Below are 23,924 nucleotides of genomic sequence, written 5' to 3' on the forward strand. Positions count from 1 at the left end.
TCCCCTTGGGTTTGACTCTTAAAATACTAAAGAAGTCACTATCCTCAGCCCAATTATGGCACAGGTCGGAATAATGGAACTGGTGAAATCAGGAGATATGAAGAGCATTACAGGAGGATTCATTCAGACTTAGAAATTGATTCCATCAAAACTTGATTGAAACCAGTTTACATCTTGCTTGTTCTCTCACGTAGTGAGTTAAATAAATACTTTACATGTGATCATATATGAGTCATGTTTTTAACTTTTTAAAATTATCCTTTAACCATTTTGGGGTTATCCAAGTGGGCTCACCTTCTGGAGCCCACAAACTATGTTTCCTAAGCAATGTACTTCATGGTACATTTAAGCCCAGGAATGTCTCTTCTTCGTTCCCATAATGAATTCCAAGAAACAGTAAAACTTTTCCTTCACTGACATTGTGATTTCTCTTTTGTTTTTCTGATTTGGTGGGATTTTGTTGGTTGGTTGGTTGGTTGGTTTCTGATTCTTGGCCAAGTTTGGTTCCAGTGCTGGTTTTCTGATAGGTTATACCTCATTGGTGGCAACAGAGATTGTGAATTTGGTTCTGTTGAGATGATTAGGATCTGTCATGAGTTGAATTGTGCCCCCCGAATATTCATCTGCTGAAGTTCTTACCCCCAGTACTTTAGAATGTGACTTTATTTGGAAATAAGTTCATTGCAGATGTAAAATGAGGTAAGTTAAGATGAGATCATTAGAGTGAGTCCTAATCTGATGACTGGTGTTTTTTTAAAAAGGCAGAAATTTGAGCACAGAGCCAGACATGCATAGAGGAAAGACAATGTGAAGAGACACGGGGAGAAGACAGCAATCTACAAGTCAAAGGTAGAGACCTGGACCTGATCCTTCCTTCACAGCCCTGAGAAGGAACCAACCCTGCCAAAACCTTGATTTTGAATTTCTAGACTCCAGAATTGTGAGATAGTAATTTCTATTGTTTAAGCCACCCAGTTTTGGGTGCTTTGTTATACCAGACCGAGAAAACTAGACTCTATCAGATGAGAAATAATGGAGAATATGGTTTGTTAGTTTTGTTTTGCTTATTTGGGGGGGGGGGGTGGTCTATTTGCCTGTTTGTGTAGGAATATGCCTAGTTTCCACTGAAAGTAGAAATATTCTTTGAGATCCAGTGTCTGCATGTGTCTCCACTTTGGATGTCTTGGCAAATCTGATTCTACTTTTGATCTGTAGCTGAGGTTGTAAAACTGAACCTCGCAGCTTTATGTGTGGCTGTGTTTCTGTAATTGAGAAACATTTGACTCTCATTGGGTGAATACAAAGTATTTTCCTACCTCAAGGAGATATTAATAACTTTTATACAAACTCTCTAAAAATAAAAATGCTCTGTAAAAATTGGTTTATAGAGGTTAATAAGTGCTGATGAATCTGAAATACCCTGTACTTCAAAAATATTTAAAATCTGAACTTCTACTATGTTAAGTGTGCTACTTTTTCAGGAAAAAAAATTCTCATATAAATTACTAACTCCAAAACATTTTTATATGAGAATCCAAACTCACATAACCAAAGGAAATTCTTGGACAATTCAGACTTGATCTGATAATATTTTTTATCGAACAGTTATAAGTGTTCTCCCTGAGTTTACCAGTATGGTATATAAAACAAACATTTAAAATTAGAAAAAATGTAAAATTATGTGTTCAATCAGTTTGAGTTATACTTCTGAGAGTTCTGTAGTGTACCCACTTAAACATAATGCTTAATGTCCTTAGCGGTTTTAAGACCATGGTTTATTGTTAAGTACAGTAATTAGTGGATATTCTTTGGATACTTTTAAAATAAGTTTGAATATTGAAATACTGGTTACCACGTATGTGCACACGTGTGTGTGTGACTTTTCTTATATCTTTATAAAGTACATTTATCTTTTGATCAAGGTTTTGAACATCTTCATTTTTGCTACTTTAAGGATAACATTTGCTGCCGGTAAGAAGTGGGCAGTAGGATGTGTGTGGCTGTTGGGGGTTATATTTAGGGTGTTCATGAGCTCTGCTGGTTTACTAAAATGATTGTATGTGACAGGCAATTCTCAATTACCTTCAAGAACTCTCAGTGAAATAGAAATTAGCTATGTTGGTTAAAAATCATAATTAATATGATGACTGGGACTATACTAGAAGTAACATGACCAAAAAATATTACTAACTATGCAAGTAACAGGATCTGATTTTTTTTATCAAAGGAAAAATAGGTACACCTATCTGAAGATAAAATGTTATTCCAGAATGTGAAAGAGGATAGTAAAAGACAAAACTGAATGGAGATAGAAAGTTGTAGAAGGTTTTCAGAAGGTGTATTCTATTTGCTTTGGTGAGATATTTAACTTCAAATAATGAGTCTGAAAAGAAGCAATGATATATATTAAAATTTTGGCAAAGTTTGCACAGCTCAACTTTGATGGGCTTATTTAAATAAACTTAGAACTGCTTTACTATTGAATAGTATATTAAAGCAAGTCTAGAATTTGGCTTTCTCTGTAGGAATGATATAACAAATTCATCTTGGTGTCTTCATTTTCTTCTTAACTAGAAGCAATACATGTAATTCTCTGGCTTCTGTGTAATTTTCTTAGTAAACAGAGATTCTATAGCTCACAAAATGGATTGTAAACAGACTTTTGTTTTGTCTTGTTTGTGAGGAAGACTGGCTGTGGGCTAAAGTCCATTGCCAATCTTCCTCTTTTTGCTTGAGGAAGATTGCTGCTGAGCTAATATCTGTGCGAATCTTCATCTACTTTATGTGGGACGCCGCCTCAGCATGGCTTGAAGAGTGGTGCTAGGTCTGCACCCAGGATCTGAACCAGCAAACCCCAGGCAGTGGAAGTGGCGTGGGCAAACTTAACCACTATTCCACTGGGCAAGCTCCTGTAAACAGACATTTTTAATAGAAAAGAAGAGACAAGGAAAGGAAAGAAAAAAAGAAAAGTTTGTAAAAATAGGTGTCATTATGTAAAACTTTGATTCAGTTCTTTATGGGGATGGCAATTTATCTTCTATTCCTTACTGGGGGTCACTGTCAAAAAGTGTGAAAGCCACGGCTCTAAGTGACACTATCCTTGCTATTTAGCTATTCTCCCCTCACTCACACTCCACTGGTGAGCTCTTTTGGCCAAAACAGCAAGTTCTTCAAGACATGAAACCTGTCAAGGAGGCAAATTATAATAATTATAATAGAGCAATTTAAAGGGGACAGCAGTATTGTATGGTGACGGATGTTAATTAGACATATTGTAGTGATTATTTTGCAATTTATACAAATATCAAATCATCATGCTGTACACCTGAACCTAATGTAATATTATATGTCAATTATATCTCAATTAAAAAACAGAGAATAAAAATAAATGAGAAAAAGGGACAGCAATAAGATAAGTTAGAAGCAGACAGAGCAACAAGTGAGGCAGAGTGTGAAAAAAAGGAAGTATGATGGGATAGAAGAAGGAGAAGGATGGAAGCCTGAAAAAGGAAAGGGAAAGGAGGAAAGCCAAGAGACCATAAGTGGCTGAGGAAAAATGGGGAAGAAGAAATAGGAAGAAAAGGAATATAAAAATCTAGTGGATTTGTGTAGCATAATGATAAACAAGGAGAAAATTCCCACTATTTTCCCAGTTCTTTGTGTTCCAAGAGCAGGTCACATGCCTTCTACAGAGAAACATGCACCCACTGGGGTCTCGTATGTGTGTTCCCAAAGATTCTATGTGTGTCCTTTCAAAGATTCTTCCCTAGTTACATAGTCCTGGCAGAGACCCAAAGAGGGGATAGAATGTGAGCAAGCTGCAACACACAACATGAACGCTCAGTTCAGTCCTCCCTGAGCAAACCCCACTGAACACTGAATTCTTGTCTGTGAGACAGATGCCTGTTAAAAAAAGAGAGCGAGTTCTCCCTGTTCTGAAGGTCCTAGAAAAGCCTGCCCTCTTTCGTATTTCTAATAATTACATCATATACATATTATTCCTTAGGAATTGGTACTCAACATTGTTATAATCTTTGATTATAAATATGTCATATGCAAATCTTTCTCTCTTTTCAGAAATGAATGTCCCTCCCTCCTGAGTGAAACACAGAATAGATTCAATATCAGTGTGCATAATCAAATCAAGGTGGGGCAAAGAAAAGTTTCTGTCTGAGTTTGGCCATCAATAATGAACATCAATAATCAGCAAAGGCTCCTCACAATAGAGGCATCATTTAAGAGATCTTCCAGTAATTCACTAGCTGTCTGCATACTCTCCTTACTGCCACCTTCATTTCTTGATTCCTGAATGTGTAAATGAGAGGATTCAGGAAAGGAGTGAAAACTACATCAAAGAAACCCAGAAACTTATCCAGGTGTAGAGAGGGAGATGACTGTGTAGAGACAAATATTAAAGGACCAAAGAACAGCACTACCACAGTGATGTGAGCTGACAGCGTAGACAGAGCCTTGGATGAACCAGCTGAAGAGTGTTTCTGAACAGTGAGAATGATGATGATATAGGAAATGATCAGTATGATGAAGGAGCCAACAGAGATGAGCCCACTGTTGGCTGTGACCACGGACTCTAGTCAATCAGTGTCTGTGCAGGCAAGTTTGAGGAACCGAGGAAGATCACAGTAAAAGCTGTCCAACACATTAGGACCACAGAAGGGTAAGTTTACCACCAAAGCCAATTGAACAAAGGAGTGGATAAGGCCAGTCATCCAGGCAACCACTAAAAAGAAGATGCACATTCTTGGGCTCATAATGGTCAGATAGTGGAGAGGCTTACATATGGCAACATATCTGTCAATGGCCATGGCTATGAGCAGCACCATCTCCACACTACCAATGACATGGATGAAAAAGAGTTGAGTGATGCAGCCACTAAAGGAAATGACTTTATGTTTTCTGAAAAGGTCATAAATCATCTTGGGAGAAGTGACAGAAGAAACTCCCAGGTCAATGAAGGAGAGATTGGCCAACAGAAAGTACATGGGGGAGTGTAAGTGAGGGTCAGAGGTCACAGTGAGCATAACGAGGGAGTTTCCCATCATGCTTGCCACATAAAAGGTGGAGGAGAACACAAAGAGGAGAAGTTGGATCTCCCAGGAATTGGTGAGTCCCAGGAACACAAACTCTGACACCACAGAGTGATTGTCTCCATCCATTATCTTGGTCAGTATTGCTACCTGAAAATGTAAATTATGATATTTGTTAATGTTATAGAAGAGTAAAGGTCAAGGCTGTGAAAGTCTACTTCTACTTTAGCATTAACACTGTCCAAATATGCTCACGGCCTCCAAAACGGGATCACAGAGAAATTAGTGGCTGTCATGTGGCGCTGTTGTCTATCACCAAGTGGTCTCTGCATTTAATAACCTCTGCTTCCTCCCAGGATTGATGCCATGATACTACTTATGAGATACAAGGTGGTTAACATGAGTAACAGAAATTCAACCTGAAATCTTTTGATGTTTCATTCAAACTAATACGACCTGGCCCTAGTCTCGTAGAACTCATCACTATTGCGAACCCTTCTAAGCCTATAAGCCTTCATCTGGCACACAGACCCTTCTTCTCTTCCTCCCAGACCACACTTCTGGGAACATATTCATCTTAAATATTTCTTAAATATTTACCACATCTATGAAGTCTTACTTTATTATTACTAGCATAACCACCATGTTTTCTCTGCGTTTAATACCCCTCTGCTTCCTCCCAGGATAGATGATATGATATTCTTCGTGAGACACCAGATTGGTCAACATGGGTAATAGGAATTCAGCCCAAAATTCTTTTGATTTTTGATTTGAGACTAATATAGCCTGGCTTCAGTAACGCAAAACTCTTTTACCACTTCTCAACTATTCCATCCAGTTCCAAGACTACATGCCGTGTTCTGGCAAACAGACACTTCCTCCTGACTCCCTATCCTTTGAACATGTTTATCTTCAAGGTTTACTAAGTTTCAATCATTTTTGTGATGTCTTTCTTTATATTACTAGCATTTATTTTACTAGCTCTTGTATTTTAGTAAACTGAGTACAGTTCTAACTCACCAAGCAAACTGTAAGCTTCTCAAAGGCAGGGCTTATGACATATTCATATGTGGATTCCCTGAAGCAACAAAAAAGTGGTCCACACAGAGGTGCAAGTCCACAAATTCTCTGTTCCAAGTTTCTATCATGTTACGTGCAGATACTGAGAGCTAGTGTTTAGAAACTTCTCTAGCAATTTTACACCACAGCAAGACCCAGGTATGCGAGTTTGCATTTACTAAGGTATCAGTCTATGAAGGACTGGAAAATAAGCCCTGTTTTTTCACCAAAAATAATTTCAGAAGCACTGCCCTAATGTACTTACCACATGATCTGAGAAGCATTTTGTTCAAACCTCTGTTGTAGGACTTATCACCTTATCTTGTAATTTTAGCTTTATTTAGATATGATTCAGCCACTGACAAGTTGCTATTAATTAAGCTACTTAAATTCTTGAGCCTCAATTTATTTATGAAATTGCAGTTAATAACACTACCTTTTCAGAGTCCGTAGCAGGGATATAATAAAGTTTTGTAATCATGTATTAAATGTGTAGGTATTAATATATAAATATTCAGTAAGTGTTAATTTTCTTCCCTCCCTCTCACCTGTTAGTAGTAGTTGTCAACAATGAGATAAGTGAATGAATAACAACAATAGAACATGGTATTGGCTAAGAGAAAGCATCAAATTTTGGTGTCTAAAAGATATTTCAATAACATATTATGACTACCTCCTTGTACATAATAATAGTAGATTGTAATATTCATGTTCTTTTAGTGGTTAAAATAAAAACCATTTAGTGTAGATTGAATACATTTACTCTCAAGAAACACTGTATTTCTTGGTAGTACTTACTACAGTTGTAATTCATTGAATGTTTGTTACTTCTCCTTCCTGATGGGACTCCGACTCTCATAAAGCTAAGGACAACATCTGTCTTGTTATCCAATGTATCCCACAACTTAGACATACACCAGGTACATAATAAAAATATGTTAACATTTCAGGAATTAATATTTGCTGGAACATAGGAGAAAGTGTATTTGGATGATTAAACATATGCATAATTATATAATTAAGGAAGATGGGTAAAGAGACTGTGCATTGTTCCTAAACAAAGAAATATAAAAAATGCAGCATTATAAAAGTGAAAAAGGATTAGACAAAAATAAGAAATAAATAAGATTAAAGGGAAAATCTAAAAAGAAAAATGAGTTTAGGAAAGTATGTGTATAATAACAGAAAAAGAAGAATAAAACTTACTTTAAGTAAATGTAGTTTACGAGGTATGAATTGCATGACTTTTGGGAGCCATTCTTCAGAAATTCTACAATTGTGAACAAATTATAGTACTATATCTCCAGGTGTCTTTTAGTACTAAGGCTTTTGGGAGAGTTTCTCCATAAGCCTTTATAAACTATGAACACAAGTTGTGAATTTATTTGCCTTTTGGCTCTCCAATCCCCATCAACTAGGTAAGAACTTGGAATTTTAGGAAAAGTGATTTAAGGCAGAAGATATAAACATGGAAACTAGATGTACTAAAATGATGACAACATAGCCATTCAGTATCAGGGAATATAGAAACTTGAAAAGTTTGGGTCATCACAGTTTTAAAGTCCCTTGAGACAGACTCAGCATTCAAATCTTAGTCCAGAGCAAAATCGTAGATATGTTCCTAAATGAATACACAAGGATATGATGTTTATTCACCTAAAAATCATGAAATACTCATAGGGGAACTCTCCTAACTGACAGTGTTCTGAAATCTTCTTCTCTTGTACATTGGCTGTGCTTTGACATAACTTTTCCTAAACATGTTAATTATACCTGTAATTTTTTAACTAATTAAGTAAACAAGATGCGAAAAACAAGGCCAACTCTTTGCCTCCTGTTGTGATTAATCTTTTTTCTTGATCCATATAGAAGTGATTAACCTTCCAAATAGATTCCCACACATTTACTCCTTTATAGATGAAGGAAATACTGGCAACTGAGGTTCCAGATAATAAAGCCAAGATGTTCAAAGGGATTTACAGACAGCTGTCAGATTTGAACAAGGTACTAATCAAACTCATCATCCAAATAAATGTCCTCCTCAATTTAAAAATATTGTGAGTTTAACATCTCCCTCAGCTCAAACTTTCTTCATTTTTATTTTTTAAATTACCACAAAACTTTCTTTATGCCCCCCAAAAATTCTACCTCCTCTAATTTAAGACCACCTCTACTTTTACTTTTTTTACAACTGAAGGAAATATAGAAAGTTCTGTGCCCTTTTCAAATAACCTTTTATGTACGTAAATGCAACAAATTAAGTCACCCCTTAGCTTTTTATTTGCAGCATTCAACAAACTTCATAGTTTTTTTTGTTTTTTTAAAGATTTTATTTTTTCCTTTTTCTCCCCAAAGCCCCCCAGTACACAGTTGTATATTCTTCGTTGTGGGTCCTTCTAGTTGTAGCATGTGGGACGCTGCCTCAGCGTGGTTTGATGAGCAGTGCCATGTCCGTGCCCAGGATTCGAACCAACGAAACACTGGGCCGCCTGCAGCGGAGCGCACAGACTTAACCACTCGGCCACGGGGCCAGCCCCCAAACTTCATAGTTTTTATATTTCCTCTTAGGATCTCTTTCTCACTTCCTCCCTTCTATGCAAAAAAATTTCTCATTTATCAGCCTTCTCTAAACATTTATTTCTTCTACTTATGGCTTACAGATAAAATTAACACAAAACACTCTAATTCTAAACCACATAGAGACCAGGAAAATTAATTCAATCTCATGGTAGTTTTAAGTTTTTTTGTTTTTATTTTTCACACCAGATTTTAAAATGACATTATACACTGGAAATTAGCTATTCAGCTTTGGAGTTTTTGGTCTCCATGCCTTTTATTTCTATTGGGATATCTATGAAATCCTTATCCAACTTATAAACTTGGCAAGTTCCTAATAAATGTGCTTCCCTTTTCACAGCAGATGGTCAGTTTATATTCATCTCTTTTAAAAAGCTAATGGATAGAAAAATACAGTTGCCCTTGCTTTTTAAAATATTTTCATGTGTCATCATTTTTCTTGCCTGTTTATCAAATGGCATAGGGTGAGAATCATTCAATTAATCAGTGTTGGGAGCAGAGGGATTACTTGCAACCTATGCTGAATCCAAAATATTACAAAGCCATTTGGCTTTTTCTATTATCTTTCACATTACCCTAGGCACAATGTGATTCTAGCTAATACTCAGGTCAGTTAAACTTTTCTAATATGTCAATAATCTTTTTCATGATTATTCTGTACTATTCCTTTCCTTATCCTGAAGGCTATCTAATCTGCTTTAAGAAAACACTCAGGCACGTGAGGATATGACTCATATTCATAGCAATTCCAACAACAAAATCATGTCCGAAACTAAACCTGGTCTTTGCATTGTTAAATTTATTTTCATCTTTCCATTTTACCCGTAAAAGAGAGAACAGCATCTTCAGGGAGTCTGTGATTTTGCTGTCTTCTCCAACACAAAGAGCTATATAAAATCCTGCCATAAGAAGAAAAAATGCTAATTAAAGCTAAAGAGCACAGTTACCAAGTGATTCTGCAAAAACATAACAAATGAGAAGAAGCTCATGGATCAGGAGACTTTGCCCCTAGAGAGCTATTTGGTTTGATCAGAGCAAACAAAGGATCTAAAAACTCATAATAAGACACTGGAGAAGAAGAGGAACACAAGAGTAGAAGATTTTTAATATCTTTGTGCTATTTTATTGGAAATTTTATAAATATTGGTAATTACACATAAGAATTAATTTCTGAAAACATCAATATTAACTCAAAAAAGTTACTATAATCATCTTGATCATCTCCAAAAAAGCCAATGTGCTTGATTTTTTAGTCTAATTTAAATAGTAAAAGAACGTACACGAGACTTCATTTTTATATTTTGATAGTCTGATTAATTATGGATGTGTACAAAGATTTAGCTATGTGAAAGATCATTCTGGTGAATAGACCTTAAAAGTGAATGAAACAACTGAAACAGGTATCAACAGATCATAAATTAAAGAAGGTATGATACTTCCATACAGTCGAATTCTCTTAAGCCACTGAAAATTAAGTTCAAACTCTATGTAGTTAAAGATGATGATAACACACTGTTCAATGAAACTCTGGGTGGAAAAACAGCATGTATAGTGTGTTTCTTTGGCATACACTAGTCCTCCCTTATCTGTGGGGGGATATATTCCAAGATCTCCAGTGTGTCCATGAAACTGCGGACAGTATCGAATTCTATATACACTATATTTTTTCCATGTGTACATACCTATGATAAAGTTAAATTTATAAACTAGGCACAGTAAGGGATTAAAAACAATAACTATAAAATAGAACAATTATAACAATATACTGTAATAAAAGTTATCTTAGATCTTAGGAACCTCAGGTTCAGATTTTTTTCTATCCTTAATAAGTGAGAATTTTTCATTTACAGGAAGCACTTTAGGACTTATTTTTAGCATATCCGAATTGCCAGTATCACCACTTTTGCCCTTTGGGGCCGTTATTAAGAAAACAAAGGTTACTTGAAAACCAGCACTGTGTTACAGCCACAGTCGATATGATAACCAAGTCAGCTACTAAGTAACTAATGGGGGAATAGCTTATACATCGTGGATATGAAAGGACTAAGGGATGATTCACATCTTGGGTGGGGCAAAGTGAGATGGTGTGAGATTTCATCAGGCTACTCAGAATGGTGTCCATTTTAAATCTTATGAGTTCTTTACTTCTGGAATTTTCCAGTTAATACTTTCAGACCATGCTTTACAGCAGGTAACTAAAACTATGGCCAGGAAAACCGTGGATAAGGGGAAACTACTGTATAAATATCTCTATGTAACCGAACACACAAACAATAAACTTTTTTGATAAATACTTCAGGACAGTGGGATAGTTAGGTGAGAAAACAAGGATTTTGACCTTCAATTTGGTATACTTGTATCAGTCAAGACTTGTGAGAACAAAAAGTGGCACACTCAAACTAGGTAACTGGCAAAGAGCTTAACAAAGGCACAAAGACAGCTAGAGAATGGTTGAGTGGAACTGGAGGGGCAAATGGAAGCTATTCTTTTTCTTTCTGCATCCACTCTTTTCTTTTATCCAGGGGACAAACAGGGCAGGAAAGATAACAGCAAGATAGAAGAAAGTGATCATCATAGAAGAATAATTAGTTGTTATATTGTTGCAGAGTCATCTAAACCCAAAATATTAGCCTCTGACAGTGTAATTCATAAGAACTATCTAAGGGAAACAGGGGAAAGAAAAAGACAATTAATATAAAACATAGCTATCAAAAGCCCCATTTGTATGGCTGGTCATGAGGTCTATTTTTATAACAGAATTTCCCTTGTTTCACCTCATCTTCCATCAGTACGTAGTCTGGACAGTGTACTCTACCTGGTGGGAAGAAAAAACTTCATTCTTCTAGGATATTTGTCTTGAGATGATCCTTTGTTTAATGGGATGTCATTATTTTCCATTGATGGGAAGTAATGGGCACAGGAGCACTAAGCACTCCCATAATGACTCTGAGTTCTGGACTTAATACTTATTGTTCCCATTGTGGAATAGGAACCAAATTTCCCCCTAGTAATTGGAGCCTGTCAACCCGACAAGCAGTACTATTCTTAGACCCAAATAAGAGAATCCCCTACCCTGGTCCCCATCTTACAGAAGACCCGAAAATGTCCCCTTCCCATTCATGTCCTTCACCATGATGTGAAGATTTCAAGGAAACAAAGAGATATGTTTACCTAAAGCTTATGCCCATCCTTCTAGTACCTAAAGCCCAAGAATTTCTTTTCAAACTTCCCCAAGTCCACAAGCCTGGTTTCCCAGCATTTAGTGGAGATGTATATACATAGTTATCACATACATGTTTATCAACATAGATGGACAGAACATACTGTACTCTCGATTTTGTTACCTTGATTTATAACTTTCAAATATTTCCATGTATACTTTATGGACTTCAATTTTTACTCTTGCCTCCATGCCCACAAATGTCAGAGGAAGTCCTTTTCTGTCTGATGGTTCAGTGACATGAGGAGCTCCAAGGGATCAAAGGCTAGTCTCAGCTGTGTCCTCTTTGGAAATATTCCTGTCTGGGGAGCTAGAACCTACAAACCTACTAAACCAAAGTTCACAAAGTTCAAAGTTCAAAGAATAGGAAGCGTTGATTTCCTCAGTAACTTATTGAGTCTTACTGCTAGAGTGACTTTTTCCACCTTGGGTTTACACATTCCAACTTTAAGACAGGTAGCAATTTGTATATTGGCCACTGGTTTAAAATATGTACTGGATCAAATAGACGGCATCCTAAACTTGTAAGATGTTCACCTCCAGTTGGTACAAAAGCTAGGCATTCTCTGGGCCATTCCACTAGTCCATCGAGTGAATTGTTTCTGAGTGTTTGAGCATGAGTAAGTCCAGTGAGTGCTCTGAATGTAAGCTCATGGTCACATTTAACTTCCCATAAAACTATGTCCAGATGCAATATTGTATGTGACACCACAGCAACAGATAAGACAGTAAAGGTATTCTATGAATCAATAAATTGTAGTGCTGGCAGCAGCACCATGGCTGGGAAAGACAAAGCAGTGCCTAAAATAAATAAATAGATACAGAGATGGACAGAAAAATTATATTATATAAATATATTCTATATTATCACATATATTATGTATGTGTTATAAATATATATATTTACTGTTTATTTTATATATTTATAATATAACATATTTATCTATTTACTTAAAATTTATAAATAATATATACATATTTATAATTAATAATTTCTAAGTATTTATATTTATCAGTAAAATGTACATTTACAAGGTGTATGTATATATATATAATTGTTATTCTATCAAGTGAGATTAGAAATGGAGAGACAGAGATAAATGTCCCTATGAAGATAAACATCTCCCTATTCCATAAAAGAAAGCTTTAACTCTATTCAAGCTGCCACAAAGTAGACAGCTAGTCTTCCCAGAGTAGGGTGAAATATGGTACTATACGGGGTGCCGACCATTTACTCTTGAATTTGCAACTTCAGCACTCAGCAGTGATGATAGGCAAATGAGCCTTAGCGAGGGGAAATTCATGTTGCTCATTAAATGCAGCAACGTCAACTATGCTACTGTGGTCACCTTTAGTGCCAATTAAGCAGTTCTAGAACAGTGAGGGAAAGAGGATGACTGGTATCCACAGGGGCCGGTCATCTTTTTCCCACTCAGGGAAAAACCTCCAACAGGCTTTTACATGAGCATGAATACTGTCATTCTCTGTGCTTTTCTGAGAAGTCCAGCTACATACCTCTCCCCAGAACTCCCTGCCAATAATGTTATAAGCTTATTTTTCTTAGGCCCTGAACAACCAAAAAACCATTAGGCCTGTCTTAATTTAGTAAGATCTGTACCACAAGCTATCTTTTCTTCCAAGGAAAGTGTGCAACCAAAGGTATTCCCTAAAGTTCTTCTCATTAGAAGAGTTTACCTTCACCACTATCCTTCAAGGCAATCTCTTAATAGAGTTTAATGCAATAGCCATTTGCTTAGTTCTGATGCCAGCATAACATGCATAACTATTTATAAACTAGGCTGTGCAGATGGATAGTTGCATAGAACATAATGTACTCAAGATTTTGTTACCTTGATTTAGAACTTTCTAATATTTTGTCATATAGCTAATGGACTTCAATTTTTACCACTCTCAATTAGTCATACAGAATTTCCAACGTCCAAAGAGAGAAGGGTAATGAAAGAGAAGACGGCCATGGGAGTCTGAGCCTCCTACTCACACAGACAACTTTCCCCTTCCAGAGTGTCTACAACGCCGTTTCTTGCTCCAGCCACATTTTGAAACTGGCAGCCTTATGAATTACTCAATAAACAGATTGAAGCAACACACTCAAGGACGGTATATGTTGCCTCTGAAATACAAAGAAATTCACCAAGGATTGGACTTATTTATCTGATGGGTATTGCAGAGTGCAGAAACTTTAGAGGAGATGCCTTGGAATGCCCCAAACTACTTGGAGATGTCACTGATGTGGAAGGTCCCTGAAATTTTGATGCATTTCTCTCATCATCTGGCACACACATGTTGTACTATGGTATCTATGGTACTTATTACTTCTAGCTCATGAGGTCTGATTAGGATGATTTCAGTAGAATAATGGACAAACATAATATTCCATAAGATAGCAAAACCTTCAAGTACACCCTCTGAAAGTAAGAGGAGAAGGATCAGGACAATTGTGTCAAAGTTTGAGTTCCCAGAGAAGCAGATTCTGAGACGAAGATCAGCACACAAGAGGCTTGTTGGGGGGTGCTACCAGGATTGATTCTATTTGGAGGTAAGGAATTAAGCAGGATGCAGAAGAAGAACTTGGATGACAGTACAGTTACAATCAGGCCTCAGCCAAACACACAGGGAGCTCTGAACCTGGAATGAGATTCAAGAATTGTCCCAAGTGGACTGATAACCAACCATTGGATAGAAACTAACATAGAAAGTGAGTATGGCCTTGGGTATGTCAGCTCTCTTTAGCCAAGGACATGCCAAAAGGGTCAAACTGATGAGAAATGTCAGACAACAACACTCTCAACAGTTTGGGGAACAAAATTTCTCATCTGAATAAATCTTTCTGCCCTGAAGAGGGGATATGGTTAGCAGACATAGCATATGTGACATCCACCCACAAGCCATTTGCATCTCCTTATTCATTTGAGTTCTAGGAGCAGCTCCTTTAGGACTTTGGTGAACCTCTTATCCTGTCAGCATCTTATCAGAGGAAAGTTAATGGCATGAGTTACAACATCTGCTAATGAAATGGGTAGTGAGATCACAACTGGTACTCATATCCCTCCTCTACTGTATGGTCTAGATCCCTTAGCTGACAACTCTGTTGGCCTAGTTGGCTCAGTTGATAAGGTGACCTACACCTTCATCATGAGCCCTCCAATTCCCCGTTTACTATGCTATCTCAAGCTGTGGCTGATGCATTTGTGCATCTACCATCAAAATCAGCTAAGGGGGTTCTAAATGTCACCCATGTGGATCAACTGGTACCAACCTGTATCTTCCTTACTCTCACTGTGTAACAGTAGCCTTACATCTTCTTAATGATCAGTTACACCTGCCAGGATCGTGATTCCTTTTTTCTGTTTGATCTTGGTACAAGAAGCCTGAATTTCCTGGGCAATAGCCATAAATCAAAATTTAATGGCATTTTTATTGTGTCCCTGATGGCGATGTTTCCTCTTGTTATTGAAACCAGGACTTCTAAACCCATAGTGCCCAGAGTTCCGAGGATGGGAAACTCAAACTTCCTAACCACATCCTGGTTCTAGACCCATTTATGCTACCCCATGGGGACTAAGCATCAAGTCATATATATTTCATATATATATAATCAAAATTTCCAAGCTGGTGCTTCAGCTACACCTGCAATAAGTCATTCCATTGCTCTATTAGACCAGCAGATTCTGGTTGGTGCAGTATGTGATAGGGCCAGTAGATCCAAGGTGCTAATTTTCACACCTCCTTTTCTTTAATGTGGGTCCACAGTTTGTTGTGATGTTTTGTGGCATCTCATGGCTGCACATTAATTACTCTATAATCCTTAGGAAATGGTTGATCCAGAACTTAAAACTTTGTGTTGTGTTTATCCAATTGGTGGTTCTTACTATAAGTCTCAGATCTTTTCTCTTCTCACTACCAATTTTTCTAATACCAGCAGGTATGCTGTGTAGAATGGTGCAAGAGGAGGGGCTACTTGCACAAAATCTGGAACTGTAAAAAAAAGCTTTTTCAGATCTGCACCCCACTCAAAGCTGACAGGCTTCCATGTCTTTCAGTATATGGTTTAGAGTGACATTCCTGGTATAGAATATGCTCCCTCCAGAAATACAAGAAATCTACCAGTCATTGTGCTTCCTTGTTAATGATAGGAGGTGCAAGAGGCAATAATTTTTCCTTTGCTTTGAAGAGGACATCCTGGTATGCCCCAGAACATTGAACTTGTAAAAACGTTTTCCATTTTATTGAGAAATAATTGACAAATACGATTGTATATCTTTGAATTTACAATGTGATGATTTGTTGTTGTGGCGTGATTACCAAGGTCAAGAAATTTAACACATCCATCACTTCACATAGTTAACAGGGTATGTGTGTGTGTGTTTGAGTGTGGTGAGACTATGTAAAATCTACTCGCAGCATCTTTCAAGTATACAATAGCGTATTATTAACTATAGTTGCCACACTACACATTAGATTCTCTGAATTCGTTATTCTCATAACTGAAAGTTTGTACCTTTTGACCTACATTATATCATCCCCCATCCCCCACCTCCAGCCCGTGACCATCACTATTCTATTCTTTGTTTCTATAAAATTGGCTTTTTTTCCCTAGATTCCACATGCAAGTGATACCATATGGCATTTTCTTTCTCTGTCTGGCTTATTTCACTTAGCATAATGCACTCCAGGCTCATCCATGTTGTAAATGGTAGGATTTCCTTTTTATGGCTGAATAACATTCTATTGTGTGTATATATACACATTGTTTTTTTATCCATTCATCTGTTGAAGGGCTTTTACATTGTATCCATTCCTTAGCTACTGTGAATAATGCTGCGATGAAGATGGGTGTGTAGATAACTCTTCAAGATACTGATTTCATTCCTTCAGATATATACCCAGATGTGGGATTGCTAGATCATATGGTACGTCTAGTTTTAATTTTTTGAGGAACCCCATGCTGTTTTCCATAGTCACTGTACCAGCTTATATTCCCACCAACAGTGCAGAAGGACTCTTTCTTCTCCATATCCTTTCTAGCATTAATCTCTTTTCATTTTGACAAAAGCCATTCGAACAAGTATTAGGTGACCCATCTTCTGTGCCTCAGACCCACCTCCTGTAAAGTATTTAAGCATGTTAAATAATAGACTGCACAATTTCAGGAAAAGAGCCTTCAAACATAGTTTACAAATGGTTAATTTTCTATTTGCTGTAATATTTTCTTTCTGGGAGAGGCACAATGATGTTAGTGTGACTTACTGAAGGAGTACATAATTCACCAAACACATTTGTTTTCCACAAAAGAGAGAACATCATTAATTGTAAGTATTTGGGGGATTTCAGCTCTACAAAATACAATTTAATCAAACATCTCTCTGACCTCCACTGTAGACCAAGGGATATAGTTGAATAATAAATTTTATGCATTTTTTTCATGATTAAAAGCATTTGAAATTTGGTTTTGATAGGACTTGAACAGGGAAATGTATGGTAGTGGTAGAAATTAGGAAAATATTGAGAAATGGTAAAGATATGCTAAATACTAATGAAAATTTACTAAGAAGAAGAATACAAAAGAGAGGTGCAAATCTCCGTCTTCAAATTGTCCTACAGGAAAAATCTGGAAGAGTGGAATATGAGCAGAAATTCAAATACAAAATTTATTTGAAAGTGAAAGGCACTGACCCGGCTACCAGAGGCATGGTTTCTGATGCCTGGCTCACTCTGGTAATTTCTGGCTTTGGACCCTCGGGGAAATTACAGTCACTTCACAATTCCTAGGTTTTATCACATACAACTGAGGAGATTAGAACTAATAGCTATGGCAATCCATTCTAACTTTAAATTCTAAAATTCTCACATAGGAGTAACAATTTCCCAGACTGCCAGACAGACAAACATGATAAGAAGGCAAAATATGAAGGAACTGGGGAAATTAGAAGCAAACAAAGTTGGAACAAAGAGAATTAAAATCAAGATAGGTAATAAGCAGATGAAAGATAATATGAATGCATGGTTTGTCTATCAATAGAATAATCAGTCCACTCTAGGAAGAAGATTAAATATTATTATTTCCTCATTTACATGGCACTCTCCTAGACCATGTAGATTACAAAGGACATATAATTTGGTTTTAAACACTTTGATGTACAGAGTGTCAAAGAATAACATCACTTCTAATTTAATGGTGAAGTGGATACCATAATTTAATAAAAAGTAGATTTCTGGGTATATAACATACCTAAGTCTTGAGTATTTATCTGAAATTTCGTAATGTCTTTTAGGCAACCAGCAAGAGGGAGAACCTATAGTTCCATATCTTCACAGCCATCCATTCATGAAATCTTCCCGTAATGCACAAGATGACTACACAGTCTCCTCACTGTAATTTTCTTCTCTTGGTTCCTGAATATGTAGGTAACTAGATTCAGAAAAGGAGTGATAAATGCATCAAAAATGGCAAGATATTTATCCAGGTGTGATGTGGGAGTAGGCCATGTGTAGAAAAACATCAGTAACCTGAAGAACAAAACCACCACAGTAATATTAGCTGACAAAGTGGAGAGGGTCTCAGACGAACCTCCAGAAGAATATTTCCAAATGATGAACAGAATGAAGAGGCAGGAAATAACCAGCGAGACAAAGGATCTCACAAAAATAAGCCCACTATTGACAGTGACCATGAACTCCAGTTCTTGGGTGTTTGTGCAGGCAAGTCTGAGGAGCCGGGGAAGGTCACAGTAAAAACTGTCACATTAGGGCCACAAAAAGGCAACTTAACCACAAACTAACAAACAATGAATGGATAAGGCCAATGGCCCAGGAAGTGACAAAAAAGTATAGACACATTCTTGGACTCATGATGGTCAGGTAGTGGAGAGGCTTACATATGGCCACATGTCTGTCAAAGGCCATGGCTATGAGCAGCACCATCTCAGCCCCCCCCAACGACATAACTAAAGAAGATCTTGGTAATACAGCCACAAAAGGAGATGGCTTTGTGCTTCTTGAAAATATCACAAATCATTTTAGGGGCTGTGATTGAGCAAAATATCATGTCAATGACTGAGAGTTTGGCCAGGAAGAAATACATGAGGGAGGGCAGAGGAGCATCCAAGATTACAGTGAACACAGTGACAAAGTTTCCCATCATGTTTACAAAGTAGAACAAAAAGGAGAAGACAAAAAGGAGAAGCTGGTATTATGAATCGCTGAGTCCCAGGAACACAAACTCTGATACTGTGGAATGATTCCTTCCATCCATTGCTTCACACACCAGGATCAGTTTTCATGTTACCTAAAGGACAAAGAAAATGCATAAGAATTGCCTAGGCAAATATTCATATTCAAGAAAGAAAGCCTCCAGTCCATGAAAAAATTATTATATTAACATCTCACACAGCCAAATAATCTTCATCACATTCATACCTGACTTCTACCTATAGGAGTCAGCTAGTTTCCATATGGCACTATGGTTTTCAAAACTAATACTACCAGGGTAATTCTATCTCTGGACCTATTTGCCTTCTGCTTTCTTGTACTATTACATGAGTATCTCCTATTTACTCCTGCCCAATGTATTCAACTTCAATAACATATAAGGTCATCTTCAAACACTTCTGACTGATTTCTTGTGAATGGATATGATTTCAACAGTTACTTTGAAGGACCTAACAATTTCTCAGGCACAGCATACAGCTTTCAAAGTCTCTGTTCTGTTATTCATATTAGTCAATTAAACATTCAAATCTTCTTTCTTTCAACTTTCAAAATTTCTGTCATTCTATTCCTCAACTCGGAAATTTCAATTTTCAATGTCCCAGCTCAAATGCTCCCTCATACGTGAAAATTTCCAAATCCACCTAAGTCTCGATGCTCCCTCTGCACTGTTAGCATTTATTTCATTCTGCCTCTCATGGTTATGTAAATTTCCAGGTCTTCAATTAAACTGTAGCTTCTTGAGCACGGGAGTCATGTTCAGTTCGTATGAGTAGTCCCCACTGTCATCACCATCACAAATAGTTGCTAACACAGCCAGTTATTTAATGAATACTTCACACTTGAGTCAAGGAAGAGATTAATGAGACTGAAGAGTGGTCCTGGAGTCAGGACAGTATATCATAATTCAGTAAGTTTCATATTAGAAGTATATTTTGTGTTGCCAATCAGGAGTATCAGAGTATCCCAAGCCTCATTCCTGCAGTTGTTTAACTACACAAAGTAAGCTCTGCACAAGAAAATTCTGCATCAAAAGAAATATGGGGTATCAATTATTAATTAAAAATAGTCAATAAATGAACTTTGATATGTTTCATAATGGAAAAACATCATTTTGTTTTATAAATGATGTTCACTTCCCCCAAAGTATCAATTTCTAACATAAAATATGTGATAAGCTGAGACAAATAATGTCCTAGTTTGTATATGTACATGTGTACACACACACACCCTCACATTCATTGGATCCCCAAAGATAAACTCTGCCACTTAAAGGCAGTCTCTTTTCTTTTTCAAACTACACTTGGAACGGTTAAAATAGTGATAGAAATAAAATACTGGGTGAAAAGAGCCAGACAACGTCTGTGTCTGTAACTGAGATAGGATGATGATTGAGTTATAAAGTCCAGAAAAAGAATGGAAGGACAGTAGTCAGATCCCAGCGCAGTGAGGTAAAGACAGAATTACAATTCTTCAAGATTAAAAATTTGCCAGATATAAACCATCAGAGGTACTCTTTCACTGGATGTTCCTAATTTAGCATAACATTCATACTTTACCAGTGAAATAATTTATATAGAAAGAGATATAGGAAGTGACCTGCTCATCATAAAAGTAATTGGTGGGAGAGTTTATACTAGAATCAAGAACACCTGACTCCATTTGAAAATTCTTTGTCTTAAATAGCCTTTGTATTAGTATCCTATTTCTACCATAACAAATTACCAGAAATTTAGTGCCTTAAAAACACACAAATGTGTTATCTCATGGTTCTAGAGATGAGAAGGCAAAAATGTATCTTCTGAGCTAAAATCAAAGCATCAGCAAAGGTGCATACCTTCTGGGGAGTCTAGGAGATAACCTCTTTTGTTGCGTTTTCCAAGGTTGCCTGCCTTCTTTGGTTCATGACCCCTTCTTCCCTCTTCAAAGTACATCAGTCCAAACTCTGCCTCTGTCATCACAAGTCCTCTCTGATTCTGACCTTCTTGGCTTCCTCTTATAAGTACCCTTCTGACTACACTGGGTTCACCCAGATGATCCAGGATAATTTCCCATCTCACAATTCTTAATTATGTCAGCAAAGTCCCTTTTGCCATGTAAGGTAACATAGTCACAGGTCCAGCGACTAAGACATGGACATCTTTGGGGGCCATTATTCTGTGTACCACAACTTTCTTATGTGTGAACAAACATTTTAGGAGAAAAAGGTTTAGGTTGCTGCAGAGGACAGGTAAAGAACAGATGAGCTCAGCAGGGGAGGGGCTGACCTCATGATTGAGAGCTAAAGCTGAGCAAAGACAAAATGTACTTACTTTAAAATCCACTGAAGAGCAAAGAAGACAAAATAATACAAAAAGCAAATATCAGAAGATCTGGATACATACCCAGCTCCTGCCTTCAAGTCTTCAAATTTCTTGATTATCCATTTAAGGCTCCGAGTTATAGTTTCTGAATGGCTTCTAGAAGGATATGCTACGTTCTCAATGCTTGATCACTTTGAGTCATTCCAGACCTCCATGGAAAAGGTTCTGCTCTCCTGTGACCATTGCCATTAGAAGATATTCCACTTCGAGTTCTTTAGTTCTGGTCTGGCTATTACTCTAAAGAATTATAATGACATGAATTAGAGCCATCATTTATTTAGACTACTTAAATGATCGATATGTGACAAACCCAGATTCCACAGCATGATAGAATCATCATTTAAATGTCTTGATCTATATGGAATTAGTATTGGGCAATCTCTTGGAATAGATGCATGGTAATTTTACATTTTAAAATTTTGAACAAAAGAAAAAGAGATTATCCTTATCCCTAATTAATTAAATTATTCAGTTGGAAGAGATCTAAAAGTATGGTTTCACCTAGTTCCTTTCTTTTGTTTCTCCATCCAAGACTTGTCAGTTATTCCTCAGTTTACAAAGCTTGAAAACTCATGTTCTTCCTTGCTATAATGGCTTTTATAAACATATTAGTCCACAAAATAAAATCTCTCATCCTTTCACTTAAGCCGATGTCCACTTAATTCTTTCTCTGTGAATTTAAAGATGTTGTCAGCAACTCTCTCAGAGAAATGTTTAATATCCTTGAACTTGATAAAAGCAAGTAAAGATCACTCATCTGCACCTTCTAGCTTTAATCACCTCAATTCCTTTAGCCTTTCCTCATAGGATTTCAATCCATCTTCTATCCCTTTATTTTTGTCACTCTTTCCATCCACCCCATTTCACCACCAAATATCTCACTGCTGTGACCTAGGAAAAAATTTTAATAAGTTGAGTGTTGTTAAACAGGAGTGTTTAATAGGAGTTGTTAAACAGGAGTGTTGTAATAACAGGAGTGTTGTTAAACAGTATATCTTTAGTTTCTTACCTTTTTTCTTTATTTTTCCATCACCTTTTTTTAACTGACACGACGTTATTTTAGTTTAGGGTGAGTTTGATCCCTGGCCATTCTTTTCCTGAGCAAGTAGTCAATCATCCTTTCTCCACTTTGATTCTATGAAATTGGGGTTTTATTTTTTAAAACTTCACTTATCACTTGTACCTAATGTACTTTCTCATCTTTATATCTTAGTTCTCTAAAGGTGGAAGTAAAGCGGACAGCAAGCTTTTTATGAGGACAGCACAGATATTTGTCTTTACTGTCAGTGCTAACATATTTCCCTAAAACTCCCTAGGTACAGTATACAAGGGAACTGCCTCCTAGTTCTGACCAGACTGCAATGTATCTTCAGTTGCACCTTTGAATATCCAAGTCATTTCCAAGTCCCAGCTAAAAATTAAGGTTAATTCTTGTTCTTCCTACCCGCAACCACTCATGTTTATTCTCCTGTGTACTCATCATCTCACTGCACCACCACCTGTTTCTTCCTGCCCCCAGGGCAAAGCTCAATTTATATATACAAAAAGCAAAAAATTCCCTGAGTTTTCCTTGTTGCAGAAATTCATCTGTTTTAATATTTTCCCCCTTTGTCAACTTACCTCATCCTCCCCTTATAGCTATTCACAGACTATTATCTCAAGCACTTAGAGGTATATAAAATGTTTCTATAAATAGAAAAAGTATCTAATTAACTGCCCCAGAGGATAATGACCAAATAATGCTACGGTGACCTGGGGCTGATAAACTAAAGTCAATTAGTCAAGGAAAAGGTCTCCTAAAAATATGTTCATTATGATCAGAGCAACACAGGGGAAATGTTGATAATGAGTACAGGAGGGAGGAATGACACTGGAATCTAGAGAACGTCAGTATCTGTCATTTTCTTTGTCAAGTTAAACTGTACCATAATGAATGAAAGTGTGCCTGGGTAATTTGATAATATTCACTTTCCAAGAGATTCATACAAATTTTATGGAATAGCCTTATAAATATCATTTTCACTATACATAAATAAACTAAGTGAAAGAATAAACTATAAAAAATAATTTAAAAAATAGCATATATTCTGACTTTTATAAATAATAAATCTACCACATTGTAAAAAGTGCTTTGAAGACAGAGACTTTGTATAACTTATATTTATTTCTTCCAAAATGACTTGTACAGTTTCCTGCAATCAAGCAAGCCTAATATTTATTTGTTGATCTCAACAAAAGAGTTCAGTCGTTGAAATAATTCCATTGTCCCTCACCGTGCCTGTCATTCAGAGGTTGGAATAATATGAATGAATAATTTCACTACAAAATATTAAGTGGACTTATTTCTCTTTCTTTTTCAGCCTCAGGTGCAGAAGATTGAGGTGCTCATATTCCTTGGTTCATGATACATTAACAGCATTGGCTTACAGAGGG

General features: G+C 36.7%; 1 protein-coding gene and 1 pseudogene across 1 annotated transcript; both read right to left on the bottom strand.

Moving 5' to 3' along the window:
• Positions 1–4,235: 4,235 nt before the first annotated feature.
• On the bottom strand, positions 4,236–5,183 carry LOC124236058 (olfactory receptor 4F3/4F16/4F29-like). The gene is given in 1 exon segment (XM_046654715.1): positions 4,236–5,183. A coding segment is annotated over 1 exon segment (939 nt). The 5' UTR covers positions 5,175–5,183.
• Positions 5,184–18,245: 13,062 nt separating this feature from the next.
• LOC124234543 (olfactory receptor 4F15-like) lies at positions 18,246–19,174 on the bottom strand (annotated as a pseudogene).
• Positions 19,175–23,924: the final 4,750 nt, after the last annotated feature.

This window comes from Equus quagga, chromosome 2 (genome assembly GCF_021613505.1).
Source record: "Equus quagga isolate Etosha38 chromosome 2, UCLA_HA_Equagga_1.0, whole genome shotgun sequence".
Classification (NCBI taxonomy): Eukaryota; Metazoa; Chordata; class Mammalia; order Perissodactyla; family Equidae; genus Equus; species Equus quagga.